The sequence below is a fragment of the Pteronotus mesoamericanus genome, unplaced genomic scaffold (assembly GCF_021234165.1).
Source record: "Pteronotus mesoamericanus isolate MK-2021 breed Mesoamerican mustached bat unplaced genomic scaffold, CSHL_Meso_final scaffold_165, whole genome shotgun sequence".
In the NCBI taxonomy this organism is placed as follows: Eukaryota; Metazoa; Chordata; class Mammalia; order Chiroptera; family Mormoopidae; genus Pteronotus; species Pteronotus mesoamericanus.
In genome coordinates, this window is record NW_026555307.1 from 3,114,100 (window position 1) to 3,139,750 (window position 25,651).

The window sequence follows — 25,651 nt, forward strand, 5'->3', positions numbered from 1 at the left end:
AGGAGTCTTCTGAGACCCTCAGACCCCAAACAACACATTCTTCCTTTCTCCTTCCCTCCCTTTCCCCGCAGCCCCAACCCCATGCTCAGTCTGGCAGTAACACTTTTCTGCTCGTCTCTCAAAGTGCCATTGGAGCCGAGTTCCTTCCTCTAAAGGCGGGGGCTTTTGTGCCAGTGGCTTCCACTCCCAGCCTGTCACAGCCTCCATGGGGGCCAGGGAGCCTCCCCAGCTCCCTACTCACTTCCATCTTTTCCCTTTAGGCTCCACCCAGGACCATGAGAGAAGGCTTCTCCAGGGCCCCCCGAGGGGCGAGGTTGGCCCGCCAGCCCACTCCCCATGGACCTCCTCGGACCACCACGTCCTCCTAGCGCCCAGAAAAAGGGGCCATGCCTGGGGAGCAGCCCCGTGGAGCACCAGCCCCAACCATGACCAGAGGCCTACAGTCCTGTCAAACAACCAGCAGCATGGCAAGTGGCACGGCCAGTGGCACAGCCACCCAGCCCCGCAGCGAGGACGACACCGCAGCCAGCAGGACCGCCAAGGCCACAAGGGAGGCGGGCAGTGGGGCCCAGGCCATGGAACCCCCTGATGCCCAGCCTGGGGAGGCTAGGGAGGTGGAGCCCAAGGTCCCCCTCCTGAGAACCCAGCCCCTAAGCAGCCCCCCTAGAAAGGGTGGCAGCCCCCGGACCCCACTAGGGAGGAGCCACACGCAGGCTCCCACACGGCACACAGACAGGGCAGACGGCAGCCCCCAGCAGCTCTACACTCTGAGCATTTCAGGCTCAAGGGCCAGACCCACCCTGGACGAGACCCCCGAGGGCCCACAGCACGAGGCTACCGGGCCCCCAGAGACAGAGGCCCCTCCTGCCACGGAAGAGCTCAGCTTCCAAAGGTGCTTCCAGGAGACCCCCTCCAGCTTTACCTCCACCAATTATACCTCACCAAGTGCCACCCCAGGGCCCCCGCCCCTCAGGGGCCCCCAGAACCGCGATGCTAGCCCCTGCAGGCCAGCCTCCTACTCCGAATTCCAAGCCAGGGGGGCTGATGCCTGGCCTCCCACTGCTGAGAACAATTTACCAGGTGCTAGTTTCAGGGTCCTCTCCACAGAGCCGGAGCCCTTTGCTGAAGGTGGGAGCCCCAGGGTGGCCTCCTTCCAGTTCCCTTTCCCAGCGCTGCACGGGGCCAGCCCGAAGCCTTTCCCCAAGGACACCGCGAGGCCTGATTACTCGGACAGGGCACTGGTGTTTGCCTTCTGCCAGCCTCGGGGGGAGTGGCAGGAGGAAGCGGTGGGCACAGGCTCGACCTTCTCGCTGCCCACCCAGCCTGCTCCTCCACCCCCACCCTGCTACCCCAGCCAGCCCAGGCGCCTTGACCCCCCCAGTGACCTCGGCCGTGCTCTCCCCGCCACTGGTGCTGCTCACCCAGCCCCCAGCCCCTTCTCAGAGAGCGCGGTCACTTTCCCAGACAGTTTGCACAAGAGCCTGACCAAAGCCCTCTCTGAGAGGCCGCCTTCAGCCCACAATGGGTTGGGGAGTCCCAGGGGACCCCCAAACTCTCTGTCCCAGAGGCACTTTTCCCCGCAGGCATATGGAAGCCCGGGAGCCAGTGCAGTGGGCACCAGTCCTGGGTCTCTGGATGCAGAGTTGGCCACCCCAGGGCCCCCACCTACCAGACTGCCCCAACTGTGGGATGCCACCGCAGCTCCTTACCCCACGCCTCCCCTGGGCCCCCCAGCCACTTCCAGGGGTGCATTCTTTGAAGGCCAGCCAAGCCCAGGCCAGCGACTTGGCCTTCCCCAGAACCCCGCGCTGCCCTGGCCCCAGGTGCTCCCGGCCACGGGGCCCAGACCCCACGACGTGGAGATGCTGAGCCAGCTGCCTTTTCCCCCAGGCACCCCTGAGTGGCAGGGGGGCAGCCATGCAGCCCTGGTCGCTGCCAGCAAGACACCTGGGCTGGGGGAGAAGCTGGCAGTGCTGAGGAGCAGCCCAGGCCAGCACAGCAGCGGCTCCCCAAGGCTGTTCCCCTACAATGGGCTGCAGGACCCTGGAACCCAGCCCCTGTTCTTTGGGGTAACCCAGCCCCAGGTCTCGCCCCGAGGGACCCCTGGCCTGCCCCAACCCAGGCTGGTGGCAGCCTCTCCCAGTGAGTCCCCACTGCCCTCTCCTGCCACCAACACAGCCGGCAGCAGCACCTGCTCATCACTGTCACCACTGTCCAGCAGCCCAGCCAACCCCAGCTCAGAGGAGAGCCAGCTCCCTGGTCCCCTAGGGCCCTCTGCCTTCTTCCACACCCCCAGTCATTCCCAGGAGAAGAGCAGCCCCTTCCCATCCCCCGAGCCCTCACACAGCCTCCCCATCCACTACCAGTCAGAGCCAGTCAAGACCTTTCCTTTCCCCACAGAGGGGCTGGGGGCCGAGGGCACCTTCAAATGCCTGGAGGAGGCCCCATTCCCGAGTGTGGGCCCTGAGGTGGGCAGCAGGGGGCTGGAGGGCTTTCCCCCAGAGCCGCCCCCCTACTCTGTCCACCACTTCCCCCTCAGCAGCGCCAGCCTGGACCAGCTGGACGTGCTGCTCACTTGCAAGCAGTGCGACCGCAACTACAGCAGCCTGGCCACCTTCCTGGAGCACCGGCAGTTTTGCAGCGTGGCCAGGACCAAGGACAGCCACCAGCAACCCTCGGAGCTTCCCACGCCCTCCGCCACGGCCTCCGTGCTGGCTGCTCCCAAAGCAGCAGCCGGCGGGAACCCAAGCCTGCTCAGCCACACCAAAACAGTCCCCTTCCTGCTAGGGGCAGACGTCCGGGTTGATGGCAAAGATGACCCCTTGAGGACAAGTTTCTTGCCTGGCCTGACCACTGCCCCCTTCCCTCTCTCTGCTGCGGACCTGGACCTGGAGGATGATGCCAAGCTGGACAGCCTCATCACCGAGACACTCAACGGCCTGGAATACCAGTCAGACAACCCTGAGATCGACAGCAGCTTCATCGATGTGTTTGCCGACGAAGAACCTTCTGGCCCCAGAGGTCCCAGTGCTGGGCTACCCCCCAAGACAAGGGTGGGGGCCACACCAGAGAACAAAGCTCAGCTCCCGCTCCCAGCCTCAGAGCCCCAGGCTCCCCGCCCTGGGGACGGGGGCCACTCGGCCTGCAACAGGCCCAAAACCCGATCCCTGGGCCTAGTGACTACGGAGGCAGATGGGGCCAGCCCGGGCAGCCAGCCGAAGAGAGGGAAGCAGTTTAAGATTTTCCAGAGAGAGCTGGACACAGCCAACACTGCCAAGAGGTCAGGCAGGGGCACCAGAGCCACCTGCCTGAGGCCAAGGAGGAAGGGCGACAGGGCTGAGCCAGTCCCACCTCGCCCCAGGGACCTCAGGACCCAAGCTCTCAAGAACCACACAGATCCCTGTGGTAGGGCCCTTCCAGCGGAGACCAGGAGCTCCAAGCGCCTCCGACTGTCCCCGGGGAAAGATTCCAGGAGAGCGAGGGCACGGGGTGGCACCTGGAGCAAGGAGCTCATCCACAAGATCGTGCAACAGAAGAACCAGCTGCACAAGCTGCAGGCGCAGCGTGGCCAGGGCAGGTGCCCCTCCCCGGAGACTGAGAGTCCCGCACCCAGCACCCAGGATGGCAGGCTCCAGGAATATGACTACGCCTCCGAGTCAGAGGAGGAGGACCATTTGCAGCCACGGGGCCCCCGCTTCAGAGGCCAGCCCCGCCACGGCTGCCGGCAGTGGCGCCGAGGTGAGAAGAGAAAGGAAGTAGACCTGACCCCGAGTTCCAGAGAAGATCAGGAGCAGCAGAAACCCAGGAAGGCCGTGAGGCAGGAAACCACAAAGCCAGGCAGGCCTTGCCCAGGCCCCAGTGAGAGCCCCAAGGCCCACGGCCCACTGCAAAGCCCTAAGACCGGAGAGGGCCCTAAGGAGAGAGGCCCCAAGTGTCTCCTAGAGGTTCCCACCAGTGCCAAGATCCCAGAGGAGAACCATTCATCGCTGGACTTCCATCAAGATTTTCCACCTGACACCACAAAGCTTCTCAGAGATGCCTCCGGCTCTCCTCCGCCCACCTGTGTGGAAGGAAGTCCCTGTTCCCCAGCCCCAGAGCGACCACAACCAGGCAGGGAGGACACCGTGGTGCCCCACAGGAGCTCGTCGGCACCAGGCGCAGGCAGTCTGCTGAGGGACCCCGGGTGCACGGAACCCCCCATCTCTCATGATGAAGAGGAACACCCTGCCTACCTGCCAGGAGAATTGCTGGTGCCCATCACTAGCACTGCCGCTGCGTATCCCGAGGCCAGCATCCTGTTTCTAAAGACCCCTGATCTTGGGGGAGACCCGGCTCTTTTTAACAGAGACTCTGTGGTTCCAGCTGCCAAAAGGGGGCCCCAGCCCTACAGCAGCCCCCACAATGAATTGCTCCTTGGACCCAAAGACCTGGCTGGCTGTTTCGGTGAAGACTTGTACTCCAAGCCCTTAGCTCCGGACACTCCTCCTGCCAGCAACATGCACCTTCGCCAAGATGGTGTAGACGCCAGTTCCCTCAAGTCAAAACCTCCCAGGAATCCACCCTCCATGGTCAACACAGAGCCAGGCAAAGCCGAATCACCACTGGCTTTAGAGTCCACACCCCTTCTCTCGGGGATGCCCGTGGGTGACTTTGATTCACCGATGTACAGCAGCCTGTCTGGAAATGGGGATACACACTCACCATCTACATGCATCGACCCTCCCCCAAGGAAGCCCCAGCTAGACCCATCTTACCCTTCATTTCTGCCTGAGAAGGGCTGGTCCCTATTGGAGGAAGTTTCTCCGATGCTATCCAGCCATCTGGGCCATTTTTCTGACCTCTCAAGGGAAAAGGTATTCAGTAAGAAGTGTCCTCGTGAAAGGACAGTGGCCACCAACCCTCCCCCTTTGCCTTCCAAGGTTAGCGAATGTAACATGGCTTTTATGGGCAACTTGTCTGAGGATGAATTAGAGATCAAAAGATTGGTCACCGAATTAGAAAGTCAGCTGGAAAGTAAAGGTGAGCACGAGGTCCCAGGATTGCTGCGCAAAGCTCAGAACATGGGCCAGACGCGCTTGGACACAGTGTCCCCCCTGCCCATGCACCAGGCTGCCTCCCCCGAAAAGGACTCGTTCCCCACAGCTGACCTCACTGGTCTTGGGGAATTGAGTCCACGCCAGAAAGGGGCAGAATCAGCTGTGGCCACCACAGAGGGGACTCTGGAGAACCCTCAGGAGGAATGGTCCTCATTTCACCCCAGAAAAGCAGCCACTCCCCCTAATAGCCACAAAGACCAGGTTTCTAGCCCCACTGGGGCTAGCCTCACTTTCCAGCCAGTGCAGGACACCAGAGTCTCTAGGACGGGGCTCCCCAAAGCAGAGGAGGGCTGCAGGGTCTGCCCAGAAGCCTGTCTACCTGACCCCGGAGAGCCACTCAAGCCTCCGTTGGACAGAGGAGATTTAGTAAAAAGCAGCCCAAACCATGAGCCTTTGCATCCTAAAAGTAACAGGGCCACCAGAATCCATCACAACGAAGATATCCTGCTGCTTCTTTCCTGCACTCAGAAGGGGCTGTTCCCAGGATCCTGCAAGGCACAGGGGCCCTGCCGAGATGCCCTCAACAGCCCTGTTGCCCATCTGGCACCTGACTTGGCTTTTCAGGGTGTCGGGGTTCTGCACCTGGGTACCACCCCACCTCCTGGTGCCAGTCACAGTGAGGTCCTCAAGGGACATGCTGTAAGCAGCACAGATGAGCCAGAAGGAGCAGGTCCCCTCTACCCTATAGCAGGGGGCCCTGGCTCTGAGGGTAACAAGGAGTTTGTACCAGCAGGAGCCTCCCCAAGTCCTGCTTGCTTGCCCGACACCAGTCCTGGCAGGAGGCCCCAGGACCCCTCTGAAAGCCCAATACGTCAACTCCAGCTACTGGTGGCCAGAGCAGCTGAGAGTGAAGATGCCGCCCCGGACTTACAGGGGTCCCTGCTTGCCGATGCCCAGAGCCCTCAACAGAGCAACCCCTCAGATGTGGAAGGGGACAGCGTGGAATGCGGGAACATGGTCCAGAGCCCTGCTAAGAGCTCAGAGCGGGGTATGCAGATAACAGCTATCCCTGCTATGACCAGATGTCAGCTGGGACCAGAGGCAGATGATCATCTGGGCTCATTCAGCCAGGCTGAGCAGCTCAGAGGCCCAGGCAAAGCCAGCCACCTGCAACCAGATAACTGGGGGAGCCCTGGGGGAGCAGACAACCTCGCCACAGTCAATGCTGATCCTGAAACCACACAGGACAGCCTGCCTGGGGCTGCAGACCAGTTAGGGGGGCAGGTCCAGGGAAGCAGGCTGAACGTGGGCCTTCAGAATGAAGCAGAGTCTGCACCCTGCCCCACCTCTTCTGAATCGGAATCTCTGGCCCTGGCCCTGGCAGCAACACGTGCCCAAAGTGGGCCTGAGGACTGGATTCGAGAGGTGACCGGCCCCAGCCTTAAGAAGCACCTGCTAGTCACTGGAGAGAGCCCAGAGCTCCCCATGAGGGGCCCGGTTGGCTGTACACCCTCGCCTACTTCTGCAACCATCCCTGTTCCTTGCAGCCTTGAGCACTTGCTCCAGGAGGACCCTCCCGCAGTGCTTTCGGGTGAGCTAAGGGGGCTGCTTCCGGCGTCTCCCTCCTGTGGCAACTCCACCGGCACAGAGCACCTGCCAGCCTGTTCCTCCGTCGGCACAGCTCTGAAAAGGGCTGAGTGCACCCCGGATCCCACAGGTTCTAGGGCCAAAGGGTACCTGGCAACCCCCTCACCTTTGAGGACAAGCCCCTGTGACCTCAAGGAAAGCCGGGCTTGCTGCCCTCTCCTAGGGGAACAAATCCCCCTCGAAGACCCTCCCATAGGCCAGCCCAACTTCATCAGTGTTTTCACTCCCACCCATGTGGGGGACCACCCTGAAGGCCACATGTCAAGATCTCTAGAGGGTTCCGGAAAAGAGAGGTTGAGGGGATCTCCTGCCTGTGATACTGCTCCTCTCCCAGCGAGGGACACGTCCCCGAGAGTAACCATCAAGGCTGCTGCCCGACCTGGCATCCCCGCCATAGATGGCATGGAGGCAGCCAGAGGCCGCAGGACTGAGTGGCCAGACCCCCACTGCAGGGGAGCCATGCCCAACACCAGCCCAGACAGGACGCCCAAGGGCCCCTCCTCAGAACACCCAGGAAATAGGGAAAGCCAGAGCATCACTACTGTGCCCACTGACTCTTCCACCCATAGGACAGCCGGGCCAGAGCCCCATGCCTGCCTGGACAGTGGGGCGGGGGCCAGCCCCCAGGGCCAAGAGGACCTTAAGACACCTGGTGCTGGCCGCCCTAACATTGCAAAGGCCTCAGGAGCTGGCACCAGAGGCCTGAGCGTCACCCACCCTTATGAAGAGGTCTGCCAGGACAGAGCCACCTCTCTAAGCAGCACAGCCAGCAACTCCAGACCCAACTCCCCCCAGAGCCTCAGAAATGTCTTCCACCAGATGCCCCAGGGGGACCTCCTATGTACCCAGGACCCCAAACAGAAGGCTTGTGGCGTTAAAAAGAAGCCCATGTCTACCGAGAACAGCCTCTGGAAGGACCAAGGTCCCAGCAGGCAGCCCGTGACCTGCGAGGTCTGCTCAGCCACCTTCAGATCCAGGCCAGGCCTAAGTCGCCATAAAGCCAGGAAGCACAAGCTGCACAGGGAAGCCACCTCCCAGCCAAGCCCTCCAGCCCTGCCCACTCCCCAACCTGGGGAGTCCGCAGCCCAGATGAGCCACCCCCCTGGGAAGAAAAGCCGCAGGGGTCATGGGAAGGAGGAACCAAGGCACAGGCTGAGCAGCCCCAGCCATGCAGCAATGTCACCTCCCATCCAGGGCTCCATGGCTTCTGAGGATGCTCCAGGCCCCGAAATGGCCAAGGAGCTCGGTATTCTGAAAACATTAGGCTGTGCCCCCAGCCAGGAACCACACCCCCTGGGCCCGGTCAAGCAAGGAGTGGGCTCAAGGCCTGCAAAGCCCAGGAAGTGGGGCTTGCTGCCAAGGGATGAGCCTTATCCCAAACAGACAGAGAGAGGAGGAGGCCAGAGGCGGGGTAGACCGTCTGTGAACATCCCCAGTGAGTCAGCGGGGAAATCAAATAAGAAAGCAAGAAAGCCAAGAGCGAGAAGGTTCCGGGAGGAGAGCGATCCTCAAGTCTCTCCTGATGTGATTTCAGATAGAAGCCGCTGGAATCCATCAACTGCAATTGTCAGTTACCCACTCCCTCTGAGCTGCAGCCTCTCACAGGAGGCAGAGCAGGAGACAGAGGTCAGCCAGCTGCCTCTCCCCGCAGTCACAGACCTGCAGGAGACACCTGCACAGAAATCACCTGGGAATTGGGTGACCCCTCCAGGAAGGATGGAAGGGGTGCCTCCTGGGAAAGGACTGGAGGGGCAGAAGGCAGCCTTGACAAAGGGATGCTGGGGTCCCAGAGAGACCGGGATTCTGGGTGTCTGCAGAGAACTGTCAAGGGCAGCTAGGAGTACACCTGCAGGGGACAGCAGAGCAACTGACTGCATGTCAGGGCAGACAGACTGGGAAGGGCACAAGCAACCCCAGGGACTGCCAGGCCCGCCAGAGACTTGTGGTTCTGAAGCAGGTGACACCATCAGCAGTTGCCTCCAGGGCCCCCAGCACAACCCAGAAAACAGGGTCCAGGAGCATGAAGGCGTCACTCCTGAAGCTCCCAGCCCAGGTCTCGGGGACCCTCTGAGCTTATTTGATGACGAAGCCTCCTTTTCCCAGCTCTTCCCTCTCGGCAACCGCTTAACTCGGAAGAAGAACCCCCGAGTCTACGGGAAGCGCTGTAAAAAGCCAAAGCCCCCGCCATTGCCGGAGCCTGGTGGGGAGTTCCAAGGCAGCGCTACTCTGCCCTCTGCCCACATGCCTACAGATCTCAGTGACTCCGGTTCCCTCTGCCTGTCCCTCGAGGACCCGTGGGGTGACGAGGCCACTGGCCTGCCCGAGTCCTTCCTTCTGGAGGGCTTCCTCAGCAGCAAGGTGCCTGGCATTGACCCCTGGGCCCCCGGACCCAGCCTATGGGCCCTGGAGCTTGACCCGGAAGCAGACTGTGCCAAGCAAAAACCCTCCTGCAGTGCCGAGGACCACCCGTCGGAGAACATCCCTGAGCTGCACATGGTCCCAGCAGCTTGGCGAGGCCTGGAGCTGCGGGCCTCCACTGATGAGACTGCCTCTTCTCTCGGAGACGTGAGCCCTGAGCCCCCCAACCTGGAGCGAGAACACTACGACTACGGGCTCCCGGGCAAGACTGTAGAGGCTGAGAGGCTCAGCACCAAAGTTGAGATGCAAGATCTGTGCTTTCTGGGCTCCTGCAAAGACCATGTGGCTCTCCCCAGCATGAGCTTCTTAGACTTCAAGGCCACAGGAAATTCCCAGGGGCCACAGAGCAAAAGGACAGAGGAGGCGTCAGGGGCCATGAGGGCCCCAGGCAGGGACCGGAATGCCAAGGCCAGGAGGGCGCCCTACAAGTGCAGGGTGTGCTTCCAGCGTTTTCACGGCCTGGGTGAGCTGGACCTGCACAAGCTGGCCCACAGCCCCTCGCCACCCCCCACCTGCTACATGTGTGTGGAGCGCAGGTTCGGCTCTCGGGAGCTGCTGCGGGAGCACCTGCAGGAGAAGCACGTGCAGGGCCGGGCCGGGCTGTGGGCCTGCGGCATGTGCTTGAGGGAGGTGGCCGATGTCTGGATGTACAATGAGCACCTGCGGGAGCATGCCCTACAGTTCGCCCGAAAGGGGCCAGCACGGAGGTCCCTGGGAGACTCACCTGGATGCTGGGAGGGGAACAGCACCGTCACCCACTTCCTGAGCAGCATTATGGGGCAGGCATCCAAACCCCACAGGGGCAAGTGCTCAGTTGGCCAGGCGAATGGGTGCCCTGCAGAGAAGGAGAGGGCAAAACCCAAGGTTCGTACCAACAGCTCAAACCAGGATGGCTCTTTAATGCTAGAAAATAACTTAACCAACAGCAACCAGTCGGCCTGCACAAATCCCACTCTGCCCAGCAGTTCTGCCACTCTCCTTAGCTCTACCAAGATGTGCCCCAGCCCATCCCCTGACGCCTGCTCCAACCGAGAGCCCTTACTCCACACCATCCCAATGCACCAGGACTGCAAGGACCCCTCCAGAGACTGCCACCACTGCGGCAAGCGGTTCCCCAAGCCTTTCAAGCTGCAGCGCCACCTGGCGGTGCATAGCCCACAGCGCGTCTTCTTGTGCCCCCAGTGCCCAAGGGTCTACCCTGAGCTCCGCGAGCTGCGTGCACACTTGGCCAGGGAACACGGGGTGAGGGAGGAGCTGGAGCTGCAGCACACCCCACTGTACGCCTGTGAGCTCTGTGCCAACGTCACGCACATCAGCAAGAGGTCCTTCGTCTGCAGCTCCTGCAACTACACGTTCGCCAAGAAGGAGCAGTTTGACCGACACATGGACAAACACCTGAGGAGGGGACAGCAGCCCTTCACTTTCCGCGGGGTGCGGAGGCCAGGCGCCCCTGGGCAGAAGGCCCAGGAGGGCTCACTGCCTAGCAAACAGCTCAGAGTGGCCACACCCAGCAGCACCCCTGGGCCCGTCGTGGACAGGTCTCTGTCCCCGGGCAGCAGCCACACCCCGAACAAGGCATCCCTCCCAGCCCTGCCCCAGCTCTGCTCGGAGGCAGCTCCCAGCAGCACCAATGAGCAGTCCAGGACCCCCGAGAGACCCACAGATCCTGTGGGCCACTTGGCCGGGGACAACAATCTGCCCTTTGACCCCCAGGAACTCCTTCTCCCGTCTCTGTCTCCTTTCCCAGCAACCTCAGCTGATGGCAAACATGGCCACAAGCCAGACCAAGCCCTGGAGAGCCCAACAGATGAGGCTTCCCCAGGCAGTCCTGGGCCTCTTCTCCAGCAGGCTTTCCCATTGGAGGGGTCTCTGCCCCGGCCAGCGGCCAGAGGCCAAGCCATGGAGGAACAGAGGGCTGTTGGCCCACTCTCAGGGAAAGGCAGGACCCCAAGTACCCCTGGCAAATGTGCCCCTGACCATCGCCTAGAAGCCCCCTCCCTGCTCTGGAAGGAGAAGCAGGTGTCCACATGCCACATGATGCCTGAGAGGGTCGAGGGGGTCAAGGGAGTCCACTCTCATAAGGGTACCGCCACCAAGCATGGGAGCTGTCGGAGTTCGTCAAAGGACAGGCCAGCTTTGTCCATCCCCAGCAAAGCACCCAAGTTCCCAATGAAATTGAAGAAGATGATGGCCAGCCCAACACCTGGCGAGCCAGCCCGTGGCACTGAGGACAGGCAGAAGCCCACTGCCCCCAAAGCCAAGCCAGGCCCCAGCTCCCAGGGCGATGGAGGCCCACAGCACAGCACCAAGACAGCAGGTGGCAGCCAGCCTCAACCAGCCAGTGGGCAACTCCAAAGCGAGACAGCCACCACCCCGGCCAAGCCCAACTGCCCAAGCCAGAGCCCTGCCACAGACAAGCCCCCAACTCGAGCCCTGCCCAAGGGCTACCCCAAGGCACTGAGAGAAGCTGGTGACCAGGGACCCCAAGGGAGCTTGGTCCCCAGGGAAGAAGGGGAGGGGAAAGAGAAGAAGAGAAAGGGCCGGACTCTGGGGCCAACCAAGAGTGACAGTGTGGGGAGCTTGGGGAGAGCCCCTTCAGTCCCCGACAAGCCCCCCCGGGCTCCCCGGAAACAGGCTACTCCCAGCCGTGTGCTCCCTGCTAAGCCCAGGCCTGGTAGCCAGAGCAGCTCTACAGTGCCCCAGCCCTCAGAGCAGCAGAGAGGGGAGCCCGGCCACACACACCGGGACTTCAGACGCAGCAAGGATGGGCTGGGCAAGGCCTTCCCCCAGGCAAGACCCCTGCACAGGACCCCCAAGAGGGGGAGATCTGTCCACGGTGCTGAACATGCCAACTCCCGAGCCTGCTGGACAGCTGAATCCCAGAACGACCTCCTCAGCCAGCTCTTCGGACAGAGACTAACCAGCTTCAAGATCCCTTTAAAAAAGGACCCTTCTGAGTAATTTATAGGAGTGGGAAAGTGTATGGGAGAAGGGCTGGGGGACAAACCCAGTGAATAAGGGACTCCTGTCTACACTGGCACACTTTAGTCCTCGGAGATAGGTGGATTGGTGGCCGCGTTGTAATCCACCTGATCTACCATGCAAGTGCTCAGACTTTGGTGTTAGAGCTGAGACTCTGATGCTTTGAGCAGGCCTGGGGTTGATGGACAGCAATCCCTTTCCACCTAGAAAATGAGGGTAAGGGGCAGGCCAGCTGCAGGCTCTACGAGACCACACAGCTGTTTTTTCAGTACCAAGAACTTGAAGTAAGGGCAGCTCACACCTTGCACCCTATGTGCCCCCTCCTTTAGAGGTTTGAACAGGGCTCACCCCACCCCATGTCATCTAGCAGGGAACTAAGTTGAGGCAGCCGCGGTCGGATCGCAGCAGGCCCCTCTTAGTCTTGTTGCTGCTGTTGCTGCAATTCCAAAGTGGCCTTACAAATCAAATGGGAAGTGCAAGGCTCTCCACCTCGAAGAGCAGTGTGCGAGCTGCCTTGCCCCCAGAGCACAACAGGCCATCTTTGACCATATGGTCATGACAGCCACTATCCATGCCTCTGACAGAAGCGCTGGTCTCCAGTGCACCTTGACCCCTGAGAACCAGGTTCCCATTTGGACAGGGAGACAGCTGATCAGCCACCTCCCACTGGTCCTTTCTCCCCATCCCCCAATCCCTCCCACACACACACACTCCCTCCCCAGCCTCTGTGGTTGCCTTTCTAGAGCCTCCCTCCTACACGGAGCTCTCGGCTGCAAGTATCAGCAATTTAGCTCTGAAGTTTCTGGTGCTATTTTCATATTGTAATGTGAATACAGGCTTCCTTGATTCATTTTACCTGGGAGATTGGGAGAGGAGCAAGGTGGGAAGACGCAATGGGGGGCTGCATGGAAGGCCCACAGGTACCAGCCACCCCAAGAAGTCTTCCACTGGCTCCCCCGCCAGCGGGCCCCAGCCCCAGGGTTGCAGTCAGAGCAACTGGCTGGGACACTCAGGGCCGGGTGTGGCGCTGCTGGCATCTCATGCACTGATGTGACCCAGGAGTTGGTACGCACGTTCTTTTTACAGAATTGTGTCTTCGGAGAGGGTAGGAGTGTGGGAGAGGCTTCCTTCTGTTCTTAGGCATCTGAGGTTCATGGTTTGTTTCTTTTTTTTTTTTTTCCATTTTTACTTTGGGTGCAATGTACATGTCAAAAGTTTTTATTTTGGTACTTTGAAAGAGACCAAATCAGGCCCAAATCTCCTTTCTAGAAGGTGTTGTGTGCCACTCAGAATGCCTCCTTAGTGCTGATAAATAAAACATTGGGGAACTCTGAGGCTGTACTGTACAAATCACAGCAAACTCATCCTGTCAAATATATTCCCACTATTTTCACAGAAAGCCTCTGCAGTGTTGCATCTGTCCTCCTTCCAGCCCTGCCCTGCCTGCCCACCCAGCGCCAGAACCTGGCTCATAAAGTGTCGGCTTCAGCTGCCACTCTTGTCCAGTCGCCAGAGCTGCCTGGCCCTGTGGAGCCCCCCTAAAGCAGCAAAGCAGCCCCACCAGCCCCTCTATGAGTAACACAGTGCAGATTAATGCCAGAGGGCAGCCTCACTTTGTTTCGGAATCTTCACAGCTCCGGTCTGGGGCCCTCGGGGGGGGCAGAGCGGGAGAGACAGGAAGTCATTAGTGCAGCTCAGCTTAGGGGACACAGGAAAGCAGCAGAGGCAGTATGAGGGGTGAAACCAGGAGACCCTCCCCCGCTGCAGGCTCAGAAGCCCAGAGCTCACCGTGTCCTGAAGATCCCCTCAAAGCCTCCACTGCCTGGGACAGGCGCCCGGAGGAGAGGCGAGGCTGTCCAGAGTCAGGCACCCACTTGGTCCTACCCCTGACAGCTGCTTGGGCCCGGGCATGAAGAGAGCGGCTCAGAGCAGGCCCCCAGCACCACATGCTAGGGAGGGGAGGGGAGCCTCACCAAGCCCTTTCCACAGGGAAAGGGGTCCCACATGTGAAACTGTAACTGGAGTCTCATCACTTTTGCCCAAGCCCACGGGGCCCCTACCCCACCTGCATTCCCCTGCCCGCCTGGCTCACCTTCATCCCCCAGGCTCTTGCCTGTGCATTTCCCTCCACCAGGAACGCCCTTCCCAGGCCCTCTCCCTCAGTCCTAGTCCCTCCTGTCGGCATGAGCCAAGCCCCAGGCGAATGGCCGTGAGGGATTCAGTGGGGGCCTGGCCGTCCATCTCCCATTCACGCACCTATTCTGCACTGGGAGCGAACCAGATGCGGCTCCCATCCTCGGAGGCCTTCCAACAGATCCTGTCAGGGATGAGGCCTTCGGTCCCGCTGGGGTCGGGGGCTCTCCATAGCAGCGCCTCAGACAGGATTGGAGATCAAGGATGGGAAGGGCCCTGAGTGCCATGCGAAGGAGAGGGGGTGGATGAGCTTGAGCTATGTTTGAAACAGGTTGTTGGGGGACTGGGCATGGAGACCCACGGGGCCCAGCGGGTCCACAGAACTGGCTGCTCCCATTCCTGGCTGGCCTCTGTTTAGCCCACCAGACCTCTCAGGGCCTGGGGCCAGTAGCATCCACTTTACCTGGGAACATGGTGGACGTTCCAGGCTGTGCTCCAGATTGTGACCAGATGCCCTGGGGCGGACCACCACTCTGTGATGTCACATGTCCTTCGGGTACTGATGCTCACAACATCTAGAGACCCATCATGGCTCCAGTCTGCCCAGGGACTGGAATGAGCAAGCCACACCACTCCTGTGGCCATAGCCCCATCCTGCAGCCGGAGCCCCCGACATGGACATACCTGGCTGGCCAGCAGGTGGCAGCATTCACCCAGCTAGGCTGGGCACCTGGGCCCGGTTGCTGAACTCCAAGCCTGGAGTCGCCCACGGTTTTCCCATGCAGACATGATAGACACATGCCACGGCACCCTCCCCCACTCCCCACCCCTTCTGCCTCACCAACAGGCTCAGAAACCTATGCTTACTGTCCATTCATGTGCATCCCTCCACAGCTTTACACATGCCAACATGGCATGCAGTCCCATACACAGGCAAACATGGGACTTGCCCAGACACACTGAGACTTGAGTGACTGTCTAAGGAGACCTGGCCTGTCAGAGGTCCCCAGGCAGGCATCCCAAAGGGCCTGTTTGAGCCATGGAGCAGGCTGGATAAGATGGGAGAAGGTTTGGGACTGCTCCCTAAGGACCCAAGGAAGGGGCCAGCCATCCTGAAGCTAAGAAAACAGGGCACAGCCCCTCACTCACCCCTGAGTGCCCTCAGACAGGGTCGCTTCTTTCCTGGATCAACATCTAGGAAACCCACAGGGTCCCTTCAGGGGCCAGGAGAAGGTCCCATAAACGGCTGCATTCTCTAATAGGTCCCGAAGCCTGATCCCAATGACTTCTCGGCCCCACCAGCCCAGGGACAAGCAGGAGATAAGAGGATACCTGCGACCAAGTGAGACAGTACAGGTGGAGGGGACAGGCTGGGAGAGCAGGAGAGCAGAAGGGTGCCTGGACTTGGGTGGTCAGGTCAGCAGGAGGGAGAGCAGCTGGTGGTGGGATGGCAGGCCAGCTCCCATCCCCCAGACCTCATAAAGGGGGAGCTCTGCTGGGTACATCTGCCTGGGGAACCGGCTGGAAAATGTTGCTTAAAGTGGGCTTCCCTCAACTTCTGGGGCCACAAACACCTTGGAGAGCCCAGTCTCCCCAGCAAGGGCGCAGATGGCCAGTTTCACACAGTGGGAAGAATCCAGTGGAAAGGATCTGACAGAGCTGGCCTCAGAGCAGCAGACAGCCACCAGGGAAGGGCGAATCCTTGGCACTCTGGAGTGGCCAATGTCGGAATTCCTTGAAGGACCCCCCATGAGGAGATTCCTTTGTCCTACCCATGTCACCTGTGAATATGCTGCCTGTGGGCTCTGAAAACTCAGCCCTGAGGCCACATAATTCCCATTTCTCTGCCTGTCCAGCGGGTGGGCAGCCCACTTCTTGCAAAAGCCTGACCTCAGGGCCCGAGGTCCCGCTGCTGTGGGGATGGCAGCCCCAACAGCCACGCTGGGCCCCTCGAGGCCATCTCTATTTCCCACCCACTCTGGGCCTAGATGCCCAAGGCCACAGACCCTTTCGAACAGGGCACTGTCTACCTCACTGACTGGCCGGTGTGGCCTTGTGGGCTGCAGCTCAAGGCCACAAGCCTCCTCCCCAAAGCCCCCAGGCGGAGTGGAGACAGGACTGGGCCTCCCGAGGGCCGGGCCTGGGTTTAGCTGGGTGTGAACAAACTGCACCTGGCCTGCCTTGCCAAGAGACCTCCAGATCCATGTCTGGGGCCTAGGGGTGGGGGCAGGCCATAGGCACTGAGGGTGGTCAGGCTCTGGGCTAGGAGGCAGACCTCAGGCCCATCACCAACCTCAGCACCTCAATTTTCCCACCAATTAAATGGGCACAGTGATCAACAAAAACCCTTCCAGGCATGACACTCAGAGATGCCCTTAGGCTTCAGTGGTGTGGCTGGACTGGTGGGTCTCACTGCTCTGCACCCCACCACGCACTTGGCTCCTCCTTCAGGCCTGTACTCAAATGACACTTTCTCTCTGTAGCCTCCCTAACCACCTGTTTAAAGTGGTAGCCGCACCCCCAGTGCCCCCATAGACCCCCCCACCCTGTTTTATAGCACATCTGACCTTCTGGTATGACCCAGGCCCACTCCTTAATTGTGCCATTGTCATCCTGCTGCTGGACTCTCAGTGATATGTTGTATGTGTTCACAGTTTTACCCTTAGAGCCTAGAGTAGGAGCTCAAAACAAGTTCATAGGTAGGAAGAAAGGAGAAAGGGACAAGGGAGGAGGGAAGGGAGCAGGGCCAAGGCGTTGGGGCAGAGGAGGGGGAGAGGGGACAAGGCAAGGGTGGAGGAGGGGAGGAGGGGAGAAAGAGGAAAAGAAGGAGAAAGAAAGAAAGTCTTCCTGTGAGAAAGTGTGCATTTCCTATCTGGTGACATAACCACGTGACCCTAGCTCTCAGAGTTGGGAAATGTCCAGATAATACTTCCTTCCAGATAATACTTGCTTCGGGTACTGCCTTGCCACATGGGATCAATGGGCCACACTTGGGCAGCTGCACGAAAGCGTGGCTCTAGCTAACACCCAAGGACCTAGGGCAGTTTCCAGGCGACATTCTTTTTGTGTCCCAGGATATCACAGAGTGTGGCTTTTTAGAGACGCTGGCTTCATAGAGGACACCATGCCCAGGAGAAAGGCTTATCTGGTGTGGTCCCATGCTGACTCTCTCTAACGTCCCCCAGATGGAATCCCCAGCTGCAGGCAGAACTGCCTAAGCCCCGTCTCCAAGGCCAGAGCCACCCATCCATGATGGGGGCCTGCCCACCTGCTCCCACCTGCCTGGGGTTGCCCAGGCAGCATCTAGTCGTCTCTGGGCCAGCTCTTCCTGATTCCTAACTTAATTTATTTTGACATCCTCACTGCCTTTTGACCTGCTTACGGAGTCATGTGGTGCTTAAAACTCATTATCCTCCCATTGAAACAGGAAGTTAATTAAACCCTTCACAGAGCCAGTGTTGATGAATGTCAGGATGGGCCCCTGATGCAGCTGCCCAGTGACTCCAAGGCCTTGGGCTGACCGGCAGAGGAAAGTGGGGGGGGGGGGCCGGGCCGGGTAACAAGGCCTGGCCCAGGCAGGGCCCGTGGGACAGACTGGGCCCCATTCCCTCCGGTACCGCAACCAGTGTTCATTCTGGAGCAGAGGGTATGGATTTCCTGGGGAGAATCCAGCTCTGCCACTTAACCTGCTGTGTGGTCTTGGGCAAGTGACTTCACTTTTCTGAGCCTCAATTTATTCACCTGGCAAATGAAAATTCTAACAGTCCTTCAAAGAGCCTTATGAGCAGACAGCGTGTCAACCTATGTTAGTGCTCAGCACAGAGCCTGGCACCAAGGAACCCTCCATGACATTACTCTGGTGGCTGCTAGTGTTAGATGACAGGGCACTGAGTGCTGTGGAAGAGGCGTCTCTGATCGCTGCAAGCTGGAGCAGAGGCCCAGCCTGTGGGACACCTGGACCATCTACAAGAAGGTTCAGAAAAGAGAGTAAGAGCAGGGTGGAGGCTATCACAGGCGGCAGGGACGGGAGTGGTTTGGGGGCCCAGTGGAGTGGGGGCAGCAATGGTTAGGGCAGAGGGTGAGGGAAGCTTGGAGCACAATGGGGTGGTGGTGGTGTCTCAGGGAGCATTTTGGAGCTATAGAAGGTGAAGTCACAGTGAAACAGAAAGAGGGCCATTGGTGGGCGTGATGTCCTGAGGCCTTTCAAGTAGCCAGGCCTCGGAATCTTTTCTACCCCATAGTTTGCTGCAGCCCCAAGCATTTGAGACCCCACACTCAGCACCCCCCACCTTTGCACCTACTCTTCCCTCAGCTAAGAATGCCCTTCTCCCATCACTCTTTCTTGAATACCCTTTTCATTCTTTAATGGCCAGCTTAAGTTCCCAGAACATTCTATGGCTCCCTTTGTCATAGCCCAATAATCAGTGCAGGGTCTGGCAGGGGGAGGTGTCACAGTTAGCTCCCTCCCCCACCCACAGCAACTTTCCAGCCCTGGGCCACCCTCCTGGGGCAGGCTATGCCCACAGACTGCCAGTCCACAGGTCAGAGGGCAGAGGTAGGCCAGACAGGAGCCCAGAACCACAATGGCAACAAGGCAGAGGAGCCCTGAGGGGTCAGGGGCCACCAACGCTTATAGGTGAGGAAACTAAGGACCAGATTGGTTAAGGACTTGCTCTGGTCCCGCCCTCTAAAGTGGCACAGACAGAATTTCAACCCAGTTCTCCAAACTCCCAGGCCAGGGTTAAGAGCATGGGCTCTGAAGTTAGCCTGACTGGGGTTATGGGAAGTTCTGCCACTTCTGAGCTGGAGGACAACTCTGAGCCTCAGTGTCCTCATCACGACCACAACAGCCTTGAACACCGTGTCCCAGGCCCAGCTCTGCTACTTTCTGCCTGGGTGATCCTGATGGGTGTAACCAGCTGAGGGTTGCACAAGGACCTCATGAGACAATATGAACCAGCCCAAAGGAAGGGCTTAGAAAATGCTGGTGATATGACCACAATATCTCCCTAGACTGGGCGTCCAGGACAGAGCCATGCTCAAGAGGCCTTCCTAGGCTGAGACACCCATGGAGCCTGCTGGGAGGCATCCAGGAAGCCTGCTATTAGCTTTGGAATCCAGTGAGCAGGGAACAACCAGACCATGGTCAGGGCAGCCCAGCTCCAGGCAAAGCCCCCTACTCTGCCCCAGTTCCATAGCAAGCATTGACAGCGCCCCATTCAGACTGAATGCCATTCTGTTTACTCCACTAGTGACTTTGGATGTGAATCCTGGCACTCCTCACAGACACACAGGGACAGGTGGAAATTAGGGTTCACTACAGGCAGCCTATGGGGAAGGAGGTGGCCAGGTAAGACACCCCCAGCAACCCTACACCCTGCTCCTCTTCTCTCACCTGATTAGGGACTCCTGCAAAGCTCCAATCAGATGTCACCTCCTCCAGGCAGCCTTCCCTGACTTCCCCAGGCAGAGGCAGTCACTCCCACTCTGGACTCACCCAGGCCTTGCTTTCAACAACACTTTTCGCTCCTCTTTCCTCAGTTTACCTTTATTATCAGCAGACCTCCTCTGCGGGCCAGTAGTGTGTTCAGGCCCTGTGGCATCACCACTGATCGCCAGCAATGCAGTTTCCTTTTCTGTATAAGGAAGGTAAAAAATATCCCCTGCAGGGCAGACTAAGGGACAAAGCATAAAAGGAAATTGCTCCAGAAACAGCTCTCACCTGGGTCCAGGGCTCCTGCACTTGGTTTAACTCTCTGCTGTTGCTGCCCTGAAATTCTCAATTTTTAAACTAGGAGCCCCACACTTCCATTTTGCACTGGGCCCCAAAAATGATGTAGCCAGTCCTGGTCAGTAGGTTCTATTTCTGACCTGCCTCTGCTCCTAAGTCTCGGGGTGATCTGGATGTGTTTCTCCTCTCAGGGCCTGTCTATGGACAAAGAAGTAGCCGAAGTGATGCTTATTTTCCTACCCTGCACCCTAGACAGATACCACTAATAGGTCATGGATCTCTCTCCTGCTGACCCTAAGAATCCTCTTTAACACAGATATCCAACCATTTTCAGCAGCACCAACCTTGGGGTTCATGGAGTCTCAGACCCAGCCCACGGCCCCCTCCACCAGAAATCCCTCTGACTCGAACATGCCCATCTTTGGGGAGGCAGTAAAGCTCAGAGAGAAGCACAGGCAGGTGGAGTGCCTCAAACATTGTGGGAACCTTGGGCTGAGTGAAGAAGCTAGGGGCCTGTTCCTGCACCCCTACCCCATGCTCCTCAGTGAGGGGATATGGCACGAGGCAGCTGTTGGAAGGCTTTACCCAATGGCCCTGGGTAGGGAGCTGCGTGACCCTGGGCAGGTCTCTTGGCCTCTTAGCCTTAGCGTTCCTCTCTGTCTGGTGGCAGTGGGTGGTCCCAGGATGGGCCTCTGCCTCCTGCCCTGCCTGCCAGTCTACTGCCCAGAGACCCCCTGAGCGTAGTGACAGGGCAGGAGGGAGTGCCCAGGCCCTGGAGATAACCCTTCTCCTTATTCATGGAGTGGGGGCAAAGGTAACAGGAGTCAGAAAAGCCGGTGGGGGGGGGGGGGGGGTCTCACAGGCAAAGAGCTCAGCACTCAGCCAGCTTCTGCATGTGACAGTGACAATGATTATCTGCCATCAGGTGGGTGTGACTCTGCAGAAACCCTTGCTGGTAGCCCTGGGGCCCCACTAATTCCCTATTTCTTGTAAATATAAGGGAGAGGGGGCAGGCACCAAATTCAGGCTAAGAATTATTAAAATAAAAGAATACAATTGTGCTCTCGGGACAATCCTTATGCTGTGTGGTTTTGAGCAAGACTCACTAGAAATGGGGGGGCTCCTAGGATCCCAAGAACATATCTCAAAAGACAGGAGGGTCGTCTCCATTTCCAGGAATGGAAAAGACGGTACTGAACTCCGGGACCTTCTCTCCTTTCAGACTGCTCAGGCGGCGAGGGGGTGGGGGTTCGCCCAACCCGCTGAAAGGCCTGCTTCCTGGGTTCCAACAGGAGCTCCCGTCAGAGGAGAGGCTTCGAGGGGTGACGACCGCCGGCTGCTTGGGAGGGGGTGCAGCGGCAGGCCCCTAACTTCCGCGCCCTCCTAGATTTCCTGCCAGATCTCAGCACAAGGGAGGAGGACCTGAGGTCCCCTCTCTCCATTCGGGGGTCTCGGCCAACGCGGTGTTGGGGATCCCAGGGATATGCTTCCACCAAAGATTTGGACGGAAGCCCCCACCGGCCAAAGCTAGCTCCCAAATCGGGCCCAAGAGAAATGTGAGGTGTCAAGGCATTGAGTTTCCTGACCCCTCACTGGCCTCTTCCCGCGAGCAAGGGAGGGCGGGTGAGCCCAGGTCTCCAGAGCACAGCCGAGAATCTAGGGGCGGACTTACTGAGTAGGGGCGGAGCCATAGGGAGCCGGGGCGGAGCAAGGGCGGAGCCACGCCGCTGGGGCGGAGGTGGGGCGGGGCCTCAGCGTACAGGGGCCCAATCTGGTCCTGTCAGGCTTGGGGGCAGGGCTAGCGCCAGGGGGGCATGGCCAGAGCCGAGGGGCCGGTCCAGAGAGGCCTGGAGCAAGGCCGGATACAGTGCCCAGGGCTCGGCGAGATGGAATAGGTCGCAGAGTCCCAAAGAGGCTCGGAGACAAAGCTACAGGATCGAAGGAGGAGTCTAGACCAGAGTTCTGCCCAGGGCCGTGGGCGGGGCCTCAGGGAGGGGGCGGGACGGTGAAGGCGGGGCCACGGCACGGGGGGCGGGCCGCGGCGCGGAGGGAGGGGCGGGGCTCGCTCTGTCCGGGCCGGGGCGGGCACTCCTCTCTGGGGGTGGGGCCAGCGCGGGAGGCGGGCTTGGAGGCGCGGCGCCCGTGACGAAGAGCAGGCCCCGCCCCTGCCGGCCCGCCCTCCCCGAGCTCCCGGGTCCAAGCCGCCCGGTTCGCCGCGCGTTGCCCGCAGGTTCCATTGAGAAAAGCTGAGCGGCGGCGGCGGCGGCGTCTGCGCGGGAGCCGAGGACTGGCAGCAGACCGCCGCCCGCCGCCCCTGGTGGTCTGTGCGCTTGCAGCGCTGGGCCGAGCCTCCGGCCTCCGCAGCGGCTCCGGACTGGCCGCGGCGGGCTGGGGGCGCGGGCCGGGGCGCCGTGGAGCCCGAGGGCCGGGGGCATGAGCCGTCCCGCGGTTCCGCCGCGCCCCCGCCGCCCGCCGCCGCCCGCCAGGGGCTAGAGGCGGCCGCCGGGAGGGCACGCGGCGCCGGAGACATGTCCAGAAGGAAACAGAGCAATCCCCGGCAGATCAAACGTGAGTCAAACTTTGCCCGCCCGTCCGCCGTCCTCGACCCCTGCCGGCCCTCGCCGGCCCCCCGCCCGCCTCCCACCCGCCCCGCTCTGCCCGCGGCGCCGCCGACCTTCACCCCGCGCCGCGTCCCCCGCGCTCTGTGCCAAGCGCGCCGTAATCTAATCTCCGCGGCGGGCTGGGCCCCTGCGTCTCTGCTCGGCACCGGGGGTCCGACCCGGAACGGTGTCCGCCTAGAGGGCCAGGAGCGGGGTGTCTTGGGCGCGCCCACCTCGCGACCGACCCCTCCCCCGCATCCCCGAGATGGTGCAGCGATAAGGCGGCCCCGATCTGGGCTCAGATAAAGTTTAAAATATTCCATTCTGCAAGTCCCATCCTGATAAGATCGCTCTGTCGGGACGGGCTGAAATTGTGATCTTATCTCGAACGGTTGACTCTCCCAGGCTTTGTATCTAGAGGGAGAAAGAGAGACCTGGGAGGAAGAGGGGACACCCGGGGCGTCGTGGAAATGCATGGGCAAGTGGTGGGGACCGGCCGGCGCCCAAAGACCCCTGCTAACCAAAAAGCCACGTGGCCTGTAGGGGAGTGGGGGTGGCCTGCAGCTACCGCAGCCCGAGCACTTGGCTCCAGCTACTCAGACCCTGAGTCCTGTCGCCAGGGTCTCAAACTCGAGCCTTCCCTGCTGGGAGACAGTTTCCTGGAGGTCCGACCCGGCCAAGGCCGCAACAGCAGCGGAAGGTGCGCTCGGATGCCTGCGGGCACTACCCCCAACCCCAAATGAGAGAGGGGGCTCCTGGGGACTCGCCCAGGCCAGGGTTGCCTCTGTGCACTTCCAAGTTTCTCTCCCATCCGGCTTGCGGGCCGGGCCACTTCTCGGGGGGCTTGGGCGGCCACTCCGCGGAAGCCCCTGCGATAAGGCGCCCCGCACTCTCGGGGGCCACGCGGCTTCGGGAGAAGTAACCGGTCGAGCGCACAGGAAGCGCGGCTCCCCGCCCCAAGCCAATAATAACTTAGTGCTTCGGTGTCCAGGGCAGAGGCAGGGACTTCCTCCGGGGGTCTCATCTCCCGGGCTAGACGGGCGGGTAGTCGGGGCCAGCCCACTGCCCAGCCCCAGGCACCGGGGCATTGCCACTTCTGTCCACATGACCACTGCCACCAGGACCGCATGTGCGAACTCCTGGGGGAGTGTCTACTCCCGAGGTCCCGGGGAGCGGGGGGGAACACAGGCATGAATCCGGGTTCCCGTAATCCGTAATCTGACTCCCTCAATGTGCAAGCGGGACCTATTTTCAGAAAGTCGCCTTCTATCAAGTCAACTCAAGTATTAGGTAAAACCACCCACAGGTCCCGATGTGTGCGCGTTCTCTGGTTTCTTTTTCCCCTCCTCCCCTGTGCGCCACTGTTCGGGCTGTTCGTGTGTGTGTGTGTGTGTGTGTGTGTGTGTGTGTGTTTCAGCGTGATGAGAAATGCAGATAGCGCGGGCAGGGAGATCGCAGGTTGGGAACCGATCGCCAGCACCGATAAGGCCTAGAGCGGGGCGAGCACCCGGGCCCAGTTGGGTCGGCAGAGCGGTGCGCGTTGAGGACAGAGACTGCAGCATGCGCACCGGCGAGCCCCAGCTGCCCACCCTTTGCGTTCCCGAGACCTAGGCAGAGGAGGGGGCCGGGCCTAGGAGGCGGGGCCGGGCACTCTCCCTGCTGCCTGCGGCCCCGGGCGCCTCCTCCCAATGGCAGATCTTGGCGCGTTAAGATGCGAGCGCTGATTGTCACCGAGCGGCGGCGCCCGCCCGCCTGCCCTCTGCCCGCGGCTGTGCGTGCGGCCGTCGCAGCTGCGCGCCCGCCACGCTGGCCTCACCTGCAACCAGGCCGCGGGTAGGGACGGGAGTAGGCAGAGCTCTTGGGGCCGCCGCCCCCCTCCCCCCTCCAAAGCCGGGGCGCAGCTGCCCGCGCCTCTGTGCGCCTTTTGTTCCGCGCAGAGATAGATGTGCCGCGCTGATAAGGCGAGTAACCGATGGCGGCGGCGATAGGCGCTTCCATTTATTAACTTCAAACGTGGGAGCGGGGGAGGGCGAGGCGGGAGCGCGGCCTTGGCCGGCCAGATGGCTGAGACGATAGCCCGGCTGCGCTGGCGGGGAGCGCTAGGCAAAGCGCGGCCCGGGACCCCTGGTTCCCCGGGCCCGCTGAGCTTTCCTCCCGCCCGGGTCGATGTGAGCTCTGATAAACTCCGGGGCCAGTCGGCCGGATGGCGATCGCCAAGAACGATAAGAGTCCTTATCTATGGCCACCAGGCCCCGCCGGTTCAAGGCAACAACAGCGCGGGGGTGTCTGGCTGGGGCGAGTAGGGGCCTCGGACGTGGGCGGGGCAGGGGGAGTGGGCTTCCGCGCCAGGGTTGGTCTGTCTGGGCGAGTTTTCATCCCAAACACACTTAATTGCCAAGAAGTTGATCCTCCCCCTGCGGGTGGTACAGTCCATCAAAATGAAAGAAAAGTGACTCTGTGCTGGCCAGGATGGGGGAGGGCAGGGGAGGACACCCCGCCCCTAATTTCTATTAGATGGTGTGAGACAACCAGAGGTGGGGTTGGCACCTCCAACAGGAGATATGGCGTTTTTCCTCTTGAATCATGTTGGGGGTTGGTGTTGTTTTCTGGCAAGTATGAGGTGTAACCTGCTTGGAGTTTGCTTGAAAAAAAAACAAAAAACAAAAAAACAAAAAGAAACACAAGGTGATTTCCACTGCCCAGGCCGAGTTTCGACGGACCCAGTGTGCTGGTTTCTTTTTGAGCAGGTCTCACAAATCTGGAGAGAAGGTCTGTGTAGATTTGCCTTGGTTCACTCAGAGTATCTTTATTGAGCACTTGCTGTGTGCAAGCACTGGGTCACACTGCCTTGGGGAGATTGAAGCGGGGTAAGACCGGGAGCAGTGTGGGAAGTCAGGACAGGGTACTGGGTAGAGAGCAGATGAGGGACATCAGGTAGCCAAGGACACTTTCAAGAGTGGGAGGGACTTCCAGTGAGGTCCGGAGGAGGCTAGCTAGGGTGGTGCCCCAGGGACAATGGACAGGCCTCATTTTCCAACTCTGAAAAATGGGATGGTGATTCCTGGTTGTGAGGCAAATGAAGGGCTGAGAGTCACATGATTCTA

At 60.3% G+C, this 25,651-nt stretch overlaps 2 protein-coding genes across 3 annotated transcripts in view; both read left to right on the top strand.

Annotated features, from left to right (window-relative positions):
• The first annotated feature begins 344 nt into the window (after nucleotides 1-344).
• ZNF469 (zinc finger protein 469) lies at nucleotides 345-12,062 on the top strand. Its single transcript, XM_054588824.1, has one exon. The coding sequence runs from the start codon at nucleotides 387-389 to the stop codon at nucleotides 12,060-12,062; it is 11,676 nt and encodes a 3,891-aa protein (XP_054444799.1). The 5' UTR covers nucleotides 345-386.
• A 10,319-nt stretch (nucleotides 12,063-22,381) lies between these two features.
• The window catches only part of ZFPM1 (zinc finger protein, FOG family member 1), a 75,133-nt gene continuing 71,863 nt past the window's right edge, over nucleotides 22,382-25,651 (top strand). For both annotated transcript variants that reach the window (XM_054588825.1, XM_054588826.1), the window contains exon 1: nucleotides 22,382-22,515. In XM_054588825.1, the coding sequence (XP_054444800.1) occupies nucleotides 22,476-22,515 (40 nt within the window). In that variant the 5' untranslated portion in view covers nucleotides 22,382-22,475. The remainder of the gene's footprint in view (nucleotides 22,516-25,651) is intronic.

Excerpts from the sequence above, each read along its gene's own strand:
- ZNF469 (XM_054588824.1), top strand. The coding sequence starts at position 387 with ATGCCTGGGGAGCAGCCCCGTGGAGCACCAGCCCCAACCATGACCAGA.